Consider the following 12,804-nt stretch of genomic DNA (forward strand, 5'->3'; position numbering starts at 1 on the left):
CTTAAATAGTCGGAGGGACTGTCCATTCATTTTTTTTTTCATGTTTTCTCATTTTTCACTTTTTTTTCTTGTCAAGAGAAGTTGATAGCCAATAGATGATTCCTTCAGCAAAATGGAAAGGCCCGCATCCTGTCTGGTTAATGGTCCAAAAGTATGTCAGAAAAATGTCAATAATATTAAATGCAAAGCACATTACACCATAGATCTTGATGTCATTAAAATTTCTTTTTTATGGAGATCTCTATATTACTAATTCACAAGACAACACACCATTCTCGTGACAATAATTTAATTCACCCTCTGTTGCCGCTGATGCATGTATAGAGAACCTCTTTGTACAATGCAGAAATAGAAGCGAAAGCGTTTCCATCAGCCAACTCATTTTTTGTACGAAGCATTGCATTATGATGCTCCAACAAACTTTTTCAAGGCTGATGTGTCTAAACCTCCAAAGTCCTTTACAGCTGCAAGCACAGCATGTCCGAGCTTCACAGCATCGTCATTACTAGGCGCCTACAGTGACAATTATGTTAATTCTGATTTACTTGCATTGCTTAAAAGTTTCATATAAACTCCCGAATACCAATACGAGCTGTGAGGACATTTACCTCAATGTTAAGGGGAAGTACAGGATCATGGAGTGATAATCGAAGAAGGAACCATCCACCAAAGCCAGAAACTCGGATCTGGTTGAGGATTAGATCAGAGAAGCAATGAATTTATATTGGAAACAGAAAGTCAGCAAACCAATCAATGCAGAGTTGAATGCAATTTCCAATTTTGGAACATGTTAGTCCTAACTGTCTCCATAATTTGTCCCTGAATGCTTAACCAAACAGGCTTACAAATTTAGCAATAAGCAGGGAAAACATACCCCTTCATGGTTCACGGGAGCCTTGTGCAGACTTGGATCAGAGCCAATTGACTTCTCCAATTGTTTCAGCACATCTTCTCCATATTCCCGAAAAGATCTAAAAGCTCAGACATGTCAGTGAACCAATGACAATACTGGATGGATGCACACAAACAGAGAACCTTTATACACTTGCTTACCCCTCTTTAAGATCTGGATGGAATTGGTTTATCTTTAATCTCAGTTCTATAGCAAAAGCTGGTTCCTGAAGCCCTTCTATTAAATCAGTCAAAACCTTGCTTCCACCACCCTTTCCAGAAGCTCTTGCAGAAGCAAGTTTATTTAAGATCTTAACCTGCACAATAAATGTCATATGAAGGCCTTTGCAATAATTTTGAATATTAAAACTAATCTTGGACCCTGCTTAGCTTAGTAGAGCAGTATGTTATCAGAGCCTCTTTAACCCAATCTGATATACTCCTTGATTCTACAACACAGTGCTATTGACATTCTAACACAACGTAGTGTCAAGTCAAGGGAAGTTTGGTTCAAGAGGTGTACATATGCTTTGTCTATGGTCCTCTACTAACATCTTGATCTTATAGTTGAACGGTTCTACTCCTGAGTAGGTATAATATCATAATAATTGATTAATGAAGAGCAAGTAATTGGGTGATTATTTTGTTTCCTCAATGTGACTACAATAATATACCATTAGGTATGCACCATCATCAAGCCAGTGATTCTCCTTGAGAGCCCCATGTCCACTGGTTTCAATTGCCAAATGTGACTCCTCTCCTATAGAATTCTGTCAGCAATATTAGCACCAGAAGTCAAATATTTGATATTTATGAAAATATGAAATTGTAAAATTAAAAAAATATATTAAAAGAAGCAACATGAAAAATGCACAATGGAATCTAAGTATCTTAAGGCAAATTATTTCTTAAACTGCTTCCGTTTTACATTTTACACAGGTATTACTACTAGGACCCATTTTGAATAAATTTAGCTAAATGTGCAAGCTTCAAATTTAAAATACAGGCACACAGATCACCAGGCATAACTAATCTGATGCATAATTTAATGAATTATAGGCAAGCAAGCTCTCGTCATACCAAACGAATAGCTTCATCAATCACATTTTTGTAGCCTCTCTTGAACCGATGGTGTCTGCCACCTAAGAAAAATAAGCACCAGCAAGTTATTAACACTAATCTGGTTCCAAGTAGTTTGCTATTGGAATTCAATAAAAAAAAGTGTTGTATTTCATGATGAACTCTTAAAAGATGGTGAGAAGGGTAAACTAAAAGCTCATGGCACTCTAGATTCCTACCAAGTTTCTTCTCGATAAAGGTAGTAAGCCCATCAGAAGTCACACTGTCTGTGACAATAGTTGTTCCAGGATGCTACAGAAAATGAGAGAAGGAAAAGAATGATGAGTAGAAATAATTGATACAAAAAAATGTGAGGTTAAAAATCCAGTCTGGAATAAGCCAAAGCTAAAAGCCTTACTTCCTCAAGAACAATAGCTGCCATTAAGGCAATCAAACGATTCCGATTAAATTCACGACCAGTGAAATCCACAGCAGCAGATCTACAGATGAAAGTGGTTGATGCTCAATAAATTTAAAAACAGTAGCCACATTTGTGAAATCGCTTAGTAATAAGAATCTTACCTGTCCACATCAGTATCAAAGATAATTCCAAGATCAGCCTTGTTGTCCAGGACTGCTTGGGTTATAGCTTTCATTGCTGCCTTATCCTCAGGATTTGGGATGTGATTCGGAAACATACCTGAATGAATACAAAATCGATTTGTTACTAACAGTGCATGTACCATACCCAGCTGAAATCACTCCACCAGATAAAGTTATTACCATCAGGCTCCAAAAATTGACTACCAGAAGTTCTTGCTCCCAGAGGTTTCAAAACCTTTTCCTATTCACCAAGAAGTAATATCAAATATCAAGTTTGATGCAAGAGCGAGAACCTTAACCAGATAAAAACATTCTAAAATTCTGAATGATTTCAAATTATACACAATAATCTAATCCATTAACTAATTTATGAATTACTAGTCTTTCCCAGTGTAAACAAATGAGAAATTTTAGAAAAAATACTAAAACTCTATCCAGAAAAACGATTATTTTACTAAAATAATGCATAATATAATTATATAAAATGGTCATCATCAATAATTTGCTTAGCTGATTTTATTTTTAAGATCCTATAAAAGTACCATATACTCAGTTCCAGTCTTCCAGATCTCAGTAAAAATATCAAAGTTGTAAACATTTTCACTGTAAATTATCTGTTCTACTTCTAGAGCAGTTTCAAATAGTGTGCATATGTTTGTAACTCTTGTTTTAACGAACAATCAAAAGCAAAATATAATTATATTATATTAACTACAACTGTCTTGTAATAGGGCAACAAAGCACTGATTTCAAATGGTAAATTATATAAAGAAAAGAAGACAACATATAGAAGACTTCTCATTGAGACACAATTATATGTAATTATTAAGCAAAACAGTTTGTCAGAAGAAGAAAAAGCATAATAGAAGTTTTTTAAGTGTAATTGTGGATATACCCATTGGATAGAAATAAATATTGGGGTAGTTTTGAACATCAGAGTTTGCTATACATGTGAATGTATTTTACCATAATCTTAACCATTGATTTTTTTTTATCAGCGGTTATAACTTTGCCCTTTAGTTTACCCTCTAAAGTACATTTCTCACTTTAGAAGAGTAAAATGTTCACAATATTTTATATAGATATTAATACTAGCAAATTATTAACAGAAAAATAAAATTAAAGAGATTAAATATAACTTACTGCAAAAAATCCTCCTGCTCCATTGCCAGCATCAACAACTATATGGAAACCCTCCAATGGTTTCTCTGGGTGTAAACAATGCAATAAAATTTAGCAAACAAGATAAGGAAATAAAAACCAAAAGGAAGAACTATAAATTTTACACAAATAACTTGAATGATAAAAACATGTCTCCCAATTAGAGTTGCATTATTCCTCCTCTTCATTTAGAGAACAATCCATTAATGATATCTCCAAACATATTGACTATTATATAAATAACATGCCTATGTTTCCAGAAGCTTTGCGAACCGCTTTTACCAGATCAGATGTATAAGCAATCATGTAATCAACTTTCTTAAAAGATAATAAAGCTTTTTTCTCTGAATTCTTCAAACTTTCTGGGGTAAATTGATTGTATATGTCTGCAGCTCGCTCTAAGATATCTTTGATGTCAGCTTTCCCAAGCCCACCAGCATTAGTGAAAAATTTGAATCCATTTCTGTTAAAAGGCAGATGACTTGCTGTTCACAGACGGAACATTTAATAATTAGTAGACAAACCAATGTCCAAATTCATTTATCCACGAAAAATAAATTTATGAATTATCATAGTCAAATTGAAACATAAAGAAAACAGCATTCACAATGCATGGACATTAACAAACAAGAAATGCAAAATAATAAGTGAAATACCGTACAAAATAAAATGGTTACACGAGAAAACCAAAGCTGTTGGTATTCACATAGTGTCTCAGCTTTCAAGTGCATCTATTCTACATGATTCGTTAAATTTTTAGCAAAAGGAGGTTGTGCTATGTCCCCACATGGGGAAGTCTTACATCTTCCACCTCAATTTTTGAGGTGCAGCTTATATATCTACTAGACAACTTCACTTTATTCCAATCAATTTTAAGATGAAATCTAACATGGTATTAGAGCCTATAACTCATTTTGGTAGTTGCTTATTTTGATAGACTCGCCTAGTTTGGCACATATCTACGGAAAAGAGTGTACGGAAGTCTCTGCCTCAATTCATGTAGTGCAGCATATATATTTGTTAAGACAACTTCACTTAATGGCAATTGGTTTTAAAATGAAATCTGATACCATAGTCTCTATAGATCCATCGAAAATGGCTTTTGCAAAAATGGGCAAGTTGGAGAAATCTTAAAAGTTAAAACAATGCCATTGAACTTTATAATGTACCTGTTATCATAATAGATCCATCAGCAGGACACAAAAATGCTTCGTCCTTTGTGAGTGTGCTATTGAACATGGCCGGTGTTGATGCTAATCTAGAAATTAATAGAAAGTACATTAGGCCATGAAAACAGTTGGGTAATAATAATATTAGGCTGAAATTTCTTTTTAGTTCATATAAAATAATCATGTTTTGATTTTTGTCCTTATGTAATATTTTATTTGCTTACTATCTCCTAAAATTTTAAATAATTGTTTTTAGTCCCTATAGAGAATAAAAAAGTCTTGATTTTAATCTCTATTAAATATTTTTGTCTCCAAAATCGCTTTTTGTCTCTAAAGTTCATTTCAAGGTATATAATAAATAACATTGATTTTAGGGGTTTAGAAAAAATGTAGAGGTAGACATTGTACTTCAAGCACTAGCAAGTATTACTTGGGATGGTTAATTTCTGTTAAATATATGTAATTAATCAGTGTCACATAACAGCAGGGACTGGAAATAAGATTTCAACAATTTTTAAGGATTAAAATCAAAATCATTAATTTTACAGAGACTAGAAGCCTATTTATGTTTATAATACCAAGTATCCAAGGTAAAATTTATCAAACAAAAGAATATGCTAAAACAGAACACAAGAAAATAGTATCATATCAGAAAAAATGAGCTAAGCCAATGGTTATGCATATAAGATACAACCATGAAGGAGATAAACTAGTCACTATCAATAATCTTATTTTTTGAGGTTCACATCGACTAGAGATTATGACATTTCATATTAAGAAGTGAACTTTAAACTTAACTCAACCTTATAAGTTGGTTTTATAAAGTTGAGTTAAGATTAAAGTTCACTTCTTAATATGGTATCAGAGTCATTTCGAACCTATGAGTTTGTTGGGCTTATTAGGCCACCCGCTATCCGGACTCTATCGGACCACCCATAAATATATTGTCTCATGCACGAGCTGTCACTCTCAGCGTGAGGGAGGTGTGTTGGAGATCCCACATTAACTAGAGATTAGGACACTTCATAGTATATAAGTAAGTGCAAACTTCACCTTGTAAGCCGGTTTTATAAGGTTAAGTTAAGTTTAAAGTCCATTTCTTAATAATACTTATGATATGCAAATTATAATAGCCACATAATAGTTACAGCTTATACACTCAAGTTAGTTTTTGTACAGGTGATTAGACAATAAAATAGCCAGATAGTCAGGTAAAAACCAGGCTCAACAACAATCTAGAAGTACACTAAACTAAGTAATTCCTTAGCCTTTAATTTGCAATTTGATTTGTAATCCCTCAGTAAATAGCACAAGAAGCCACAAATAATTCTTGTGAATTTTTGGATGATCAATAATAAAATTGTTAACAAAATACTTACTAGTTTCCAAACAACTCATTCTTGTTTTTAGTGCTAACATCTTGTTATCTTACCCAATACCTTACCATAAGCAAAGAAATCTTTAGTGGTTATCACACCATCGATGCCAGAAGTTCATTACCAGTCCAGTCCTTACACTCAAAACCACTTTATAAACATAAGAATTATAAAATGCATGTGTTGTATCTTGTTTCAAATTTCATCCCAAATTTTAGTACAAACTCACTATAAACTCTAGCGTGTCTCCTACTAATTTTAGTAATTCTCAACAAGTAAACCCATCACTATTGCCATCCTCAAATTATAATGTACTAAGAGTTTGTCGTTCACCTTCACAGTTCCCAGCTTCAAACCAAAACTTTCTGCATAGTTTTGATCAAATTCACAGAATATCCATGCTAAAATCAAATTATATTATCTTGAAAAAAGAGTATCAGTCTAAAGATCTATTCTTGCTTACCAGGTATTTGCAGAAATTGGGGGTTTAAAACCAATAGACTTTACCATACAAATAAAAAATGCAAATATTGTTTAAGAAAAAATTAATATCACCCACCCGTAGTGGACAAATTCTAGGCCAGCACCAGCAAGACCTCGAGAAATTGCATTCTGAAATTTGACAATGGACAACCATTTAGTTTCATAACCATCAGAGTTTTAACACAATAAACAATCACTTTATATTTAAAGGTGGGTGTTAAAAAAAACAAATGTAATACAGAACAATCTAAACCTGTAATAATTGGGCAGATATTCGGGTATCATAGCCAATAGAAACTCTCAAATGCTGAGAAGGATCAGCTTTTTTTTTCTCAATTAACCATGCAGCAAAAGCAGTTCCTATTGCCTCTGCCACAGGTTCAGTGAGGTTAACTTTCTCTCCCTCGACACCATCAATAGCCACACCACGTATGTCACTGTTAAATTAAAATCATTTAAAAGTCAGTGTGCAGGATGTAAGCCCAATAAATGTTATCGCATCACTGTACAGGTTACAATCCAAACCAGGTTAGCACCACAACCTCCACCAATCATATGCAGCATTTTTAATACAATTAATAGAAAAAAGAAATACAAAATTGGGGGACCAAACCAAAACCTACTAAGGGAATCCGAAATGTATACAAAATTCAGAGACAATACATAGAAGCACTCCATCTCACCATGTAAAAATTAAAATTCTAAAAGCATAAGCGGCTAAACTATCCATACTCCTATTTCCCTCCCAAAAAATGTGTGAAAAGCTAGATTGTATATCCTTACTAGACTCCAAAAACATTATTCTATCTGTTCCTTAGCTTCCAAGGAACTCAAGAACTATAAGAAGAAGCTTTCACGTTAAGCAAAAAATCGATTTCTATCCAAAGAGCTCTCAACCTTTTTGAAGAGGGATATCAAAAGCCTGAATAACACCCAAGAGTTCAACTTCAAAAGTTTAATCTGCTTGTATAAATCCTAGCTATCTTAATAAAAAGGACGATGAGATTGTTTAGCTAGAAGCTTTCTTTAAAATAGAAGTTTACAGTCATTATTATAGTGAATGTGAAAAGATTATATAGTCATTACAAAATATTTTTTTTATGAAATGAGGAACTTTTAATTTTTGCGTGAAGTGGCAAAATAAGCTCTTCAGAATTAAATAGAATGCTATTATTAAGTTTTATTTTTTCTTCTATTTTGTCTAAATGCCTTGACATACACAACATAGATTGTGTACAGAAAATTAACAAGGTAATGGAAAGGAAAGGAGCAAAAGGATTCAACTATATTCCATGTTCATCTCGTTTCCTCTTTTTACCATTCAGAACCTTTACAGAGTACTTTGCTTCCTGTTTTGATGTTTTCATCTCTTCCAGCACTTAGTGTCTCTCTCTCTCCACATAATTAACAGAACGCACCATCCTTTGACTAAAATAAGGTATGAAAAAAAAACGAAGGCATGAAAAATTTCTATTAAGATGAGGAAAAGGAGGGGGCAGATAGTCCGCTGAAGAAGTAGATTTTGTAGCAATATAAACTTATTGGCTAGATTGCTTGTAATGAAGTGATCTTCACCTGCCATTCTGAAGCTTTAGAAAATCTGTCTTGTCTAGATACGGCAAAGCAGTAGCAGATGCAGATGAAGAAGCTGCAAAGTCCAAATGAAATGGAAGGAACAAGCATCCATTAGAAAACACGCTAGTTAAAAACCACCAAAAGGTTAAGAGTAAAGCAAATTCTGTCAAAAACACAAGTGAAATGTATGCCTATATACAGATACTAACACAATATTGTTACATGTAAGAAGCCTGTAAAAGAAGGGTAAAAGAGAACAATATTTTAAATGTGTTTAAAATGTATGAGTATTTTCGCTCCATATCAACCAGCATAATTAGAATCTAGAACAGACCATTGCAGTGAAAATTTCTCTGGATACTAAAATGATTCTTGGGTTTGTATAAAGTGCGCAATTGCATGGAAGAGGCAGTCCATGCCAACTTCCCTAGCGGAGAGGGAAGGTTTGAGTTGCGGGGATAAGGGGCAAAATTATAGTCCCTTCGACCCTGTGACTGTGAAGCGAACAACTGTGTATTCTGTTGGAAGCTGTGTGACACAAAAACATTTTGGACAATCTTCCCTGATGTTGTTGCTGCATATAAACATTCACACCCTTATCAGATTCATTCAGATTTCCAGGTTCATAAAATCTCTCTCTCGCTCTCGCTCTCTCTCGTTTCCTAACCAAAAAAATTTCATCAATTACATCTTTCTGGTCATCATGTGGAGTGAATTATTTCTCTAGCTCTAGTTCACTCTAAAATTCATGAAACTTGGATTATACGAACACCCAACATTTGTTCCGATTTCAACTATTATTGTTCTTATTATTATCAAAATTCAATGAGCAATTTGAGAACGATGGTTTGTAATTGAATTGAATGGATGAATAGAATGAAAGAAAAAGTGAAGGGTTGAAACGGAAAGAGACCTGCCATGTGATGTGATGGAAGTTGCAGAGACGGTGCTTGAAGAGCCTTGACGGAGAATGAGAGACAAATGCGAACCTGTTTGTGTTTACAATTTTTCTGTATCCTTCTTCCAGTTTAGTTTACTTCAGTTCCACCTACTCGCTTTACAACAAACAAAACTTGCACACGTGACATCACATGTGATACATTTGCACCCATCTCACTATTCCTAATTTCCTATTCCCATTTTTATTCTTATTCTTATTCCTATTCCTGTGGTTTTCAAGTTTTGTCTATAACAGGAACAGAGCCAAACATTGGGTGTTTGTCTTGCACAATCGTCAGATAAACTGCACCATAGCATCCTAATCCACTGACCCAGTATATTTGTGATGAAAAAGTAATTTATCTTATTCATATTAAGTAAATAAAGAATATAAATTTTATTCAAAAATATATTTCTTATATTTGAGATGAAAAATTATTTAATGTTTATTTTCTGAGTAATTAAAAATGTAAAAAGTGTGTTTAATGTTCTTTAACTTGTACTATAAACCCATGAGATAAAATAAATATGTATTAAATTAAACTAGTTAGATTTTATCCAAATAGTTGCTTTGGAGCATGAATGTGAAGCACTAAGTTTCAAAATAAAACTGGTTTAGAGAGCTGGTTTTGTTCTTTCTCTATATTTGGTTTCTTCCTCATTGTTTCTATATTTGTGTCGATATACTAATTCTTTTATTTGTCAAATATAATTCTGCCTCATATTTTATTTATGTTATTTAATTATTAAACTTATTTTAAAACATACACTTTGTTTCTTTCTCACGTGAATTCTTGGAAGCGCAGATTGTCACGAAATACACAAATTCCAATAAATAAAATATTATTTAAAAGCAGAAAACGAAACAAATTTCTTTTGATAACTTTTTTTTCTAAACTTGAAAGGATTTGCGGAAGAAACTAATTATATGTAATAAAATATATATTTATAAGATTTTGAATTATATTTTTTATTTTATATAAGTTTATATTTTCATATTATTTTAATATTTTATTATAATAAAATAAATACAATTAATTATATAATATAATATAAAAAATAATTAGTATTATTAAAATAATATAAAATATTAATAAATATATAAAATAATAATTATAATAAATAATAAACTTATGAAATAATAATTATAATAAATAATTATAAAGAATAAATATAACTAAATAATAATAATAATAATAAAATTAAAATTATTAATTAATTATAAAATTATTATTTTTTATTTAGTTAAAATTAATTTATAATAATATAAATAAATAAACTATTATATATTATTTTATAATTTATTATATCTATCAAGTCAAAATATATATTATCTTAATTATATATTTATAATTATTAAAAATTTATATAATACATTAAAAAGTCAAAATTATTCTTAATTTTATCTGTATCAAATATATAATAATATTAATAATAAAAATAAATAATAATAATAATAATTAATAATACTAAAATTAAATATAATTATTTATATAATAATAATATTATTATTAATTAATTAAAATAAATAATTATATAAAATAATTATCATTATTTTTATTATTTATATATTTTTAAAAATAAAGATAAATTTATAAACTTACATTTTATACTTTTAAAAAAAATAAAAAAAATTCACACAACCATCACATCATTTTCAAAATTTAATAAACTTTCCTCACAAATCTACTTTTACATACCCTAATCCAAACAACCTTACTTTCCTCTCAAATCCCTCCAAATCTACTCCCTCAAATCTCCTCCCCAATCCAAACACAGCCATAAAGTCAAACACTAAATTAATTACATTATTTAAATAATGAATAAAATTATAAACGTGAAACACACATTAAACAACTACCCACTAACCTCTATTAAAAAATTACCTCTAACAAATAATTTTCGCTTTTTATTTCAACTAAAACATATAAAATATTAATTCCATTCAAACTAACAAATAAAATAAAAAAATATTAGTTATTTCATTCGACGTCAATATATGTAGTATATAAAACACAAAATTCTAATATGGTAAAAGTTTGGGATACTTTGTGTAGTATTGACTATAGAAAATAAGATCAAGATGATTTTTCAAAATATGAATGAACATTACCATTAAGAATTTAATTATGGTGTATTGTGTAAGACTTGTCCTTTTTACTACTTACTTTAAAAGTGTAAGGAGTGTGGTGATATATAAATCTTTTGATAATGTGTAATCTATGCAATGTGAGACTGATGTCTTTTATTATACTCATAATTCATAACAATTTTTCAAATATTGCAAAATACAAGAGAAAGAAAGACAAAAATCATGGATCTCATATAAGATGTAATGCATCATAGTTGATATAAGAAGTTATATGAATCTAGCTTAAATTGAGAAACTTAACACATCGGTATATCAAGTTATATGAATAAAAAAAATCTTAATATGTGTTAGCGGTTAATCAAATACAATATACTTTCACATGTTGTTATTGTTGTGTTGCATTTATTAAGTTATGTGTGTGCCCAATATTAATGAGTGTTCTAGAGATATTACCAAGATTTCATGCAAGTGGTTCCACTTGATACTCTTATAAGTGATTTCATCAAGTGCATGTTACAAATCATACACCACCTGTACAAGATATGAAAATCATTAAAAACTTTATTCAACATTAAAATTCCTTATATCACATAAAATTTAACTACAAAGTTTATCCTCTCAATGATACAAAATTGTACACACCATAGAAATGAACAAAATTGATTCTAAATCAATTTGTGTTATTAGAACTGATAAGTGACATGGTTTTACCCGTATGAATCTTATTCATGGGATCTCAATTACAAAGGTTGAGTTTTTATCACTTGTTTATTTGCAAGTGGCTTGAGTCTCATTCCCTTTGATGTTTCTAAAATCAAATTTCTCCATAAGGGTTTCATGATCATTAACAATTTTTAGAAATATTAAGGACAAAGATACATTGATCACAACAATGTTGTCATATTCAAATGACACTTTAACCCGAACATTTACCAACAGTGTCACGTAGATTAAATTAATTTTAATAGATGTCACATGTAGCACATCGCTTACAACCAAAGTCTTTTCAGATGTGAGCTTTAAAAGAACTTTTTCTTTTTCTAGGATCGAAGTTGTCCTAGAATCATTGAAATAAACTTGTTTTTCTCCATCCCCCACACTAGTGTAGGAGAAATATGCATTTATGTTTGCATATATGTGTTGGTAGCCCTAGAGTCTACCACTCATTTGCTCACATTGGTTACCATGTTCACTAGCGAAACAATTGCAACAATTATATCTTCCCCTTCGACTATATTCACCTTAGGAGGATTTTCGTTCTTTATTATATGCCTACACTGAGGTGCATGATGATCTAGCCTTCTATAGACAAACACAAGTTCCCTTCTTCTTGAAGGTGGGTTTAAATCCATTGGGATTGAAAAAATTAAATTTATTTTTCTTTTCGTGATCATGTTATTTTTCGTACCTTTTTTGAGTTGGTTTGTCTTCTACCATATTTTCCTTAGCAGATAAT

General features: G+C 31.1%; 1 protein-coding gene across 4 annotated transcripts; it reads right to left on the reverse strand.

Annotated features, from left to right (window-relative positions):
• Window positions 1–154: 154 nt before the first annotated feature.
• On the reverse strand, window positions 155–9,585 carry LOC137829914 (phosphoglucosamine mutase family protein). Of its 4 annotated transcripts, none has more exons than XR_016523599.1 (18): window positions 9,231–9,585; window positions 8,652–8,891; window positions 8,318–8,390; window positions 6,996–7,179; window positions 6,819–6,871; window positions 4,884–4,972; window positions 3,963–4,199; window positions 3,697–3,761; window positions 2,734–2,794; window positions 2,533–2,650; window positions 2,369–2,450; window positions 2,190–2,262; window positions 1,972–2,033; window positions 1,566–1,661; window positions 1,054–1,474; window positions 875–971; window positions 609–686; window positions 155–513 (listed from the first exon to the last, which is right to left on the reverse strand). XR_016523599.1 is itself a non-coding variant. In XM_068636937.1 (18 exons), the coding sequence occupies exons 1-18, from the start codon at window positions 9,235–9,237 to the stop codon at window positions 403–405; spliced, it is 1,881 nt and encodes a 626-aa protein (XP_068493038.1). In that variant the 5' UTR covers window positions 9,238–9,569; the 3' UTR covers window positions 155–402. The 4 variants fall into 4 exon arrangements, 2 of the variants coding, with proteins under 2 accessions (XP_068493038.1, XP_068493039.1); XM_068636937.1 differs by having other exon boundaries at window positions 1,054–1,208; window positions 9,231–9,569; XR_016523600.1 differs by lacking the exon at window positions 8,652–8,891 and having other exon boundaries at window positions 9,231–9,431.
• Between the last annotated feature and the right edge of the window lie 3,219 nt (window positions 9,586–12,804).

Source organism: Phaseolus vulgaris, chromosome 7 (assembly GCF_051622355.1).
Source record: "Phaseolus vulgaris cultivar YP4 chromosome 7, ASM5162235v1, whole genome shotgun sequence".
In the NCBI taxonomy this organism is placed as follows: Eukaryota; Viridiplantae; Streptophyta; class Magnoliopsida; order Fabales; family Fabaceae; genus Phaseolus; species Phaseolus vulgaris.

Coding starts and splice junctions, on each gene's coding strand:
- LOC137829914 (XM_068636937.1), bottom strand. Junction 7,180..8,317: donor CTAAAGCTTCAGAATGGCAG/GTGAAGATCACT, acceptor TTAATTTAACAG/TGACATACGTGGTGTGGCTA. Junction 2,795..3,696: donor GAGCAGGAGGATTTTTTGCA/GTAAGTTATATT, acceptor CTTGGTGAATAG/GAAAAGGTTTTGAAACCTCT.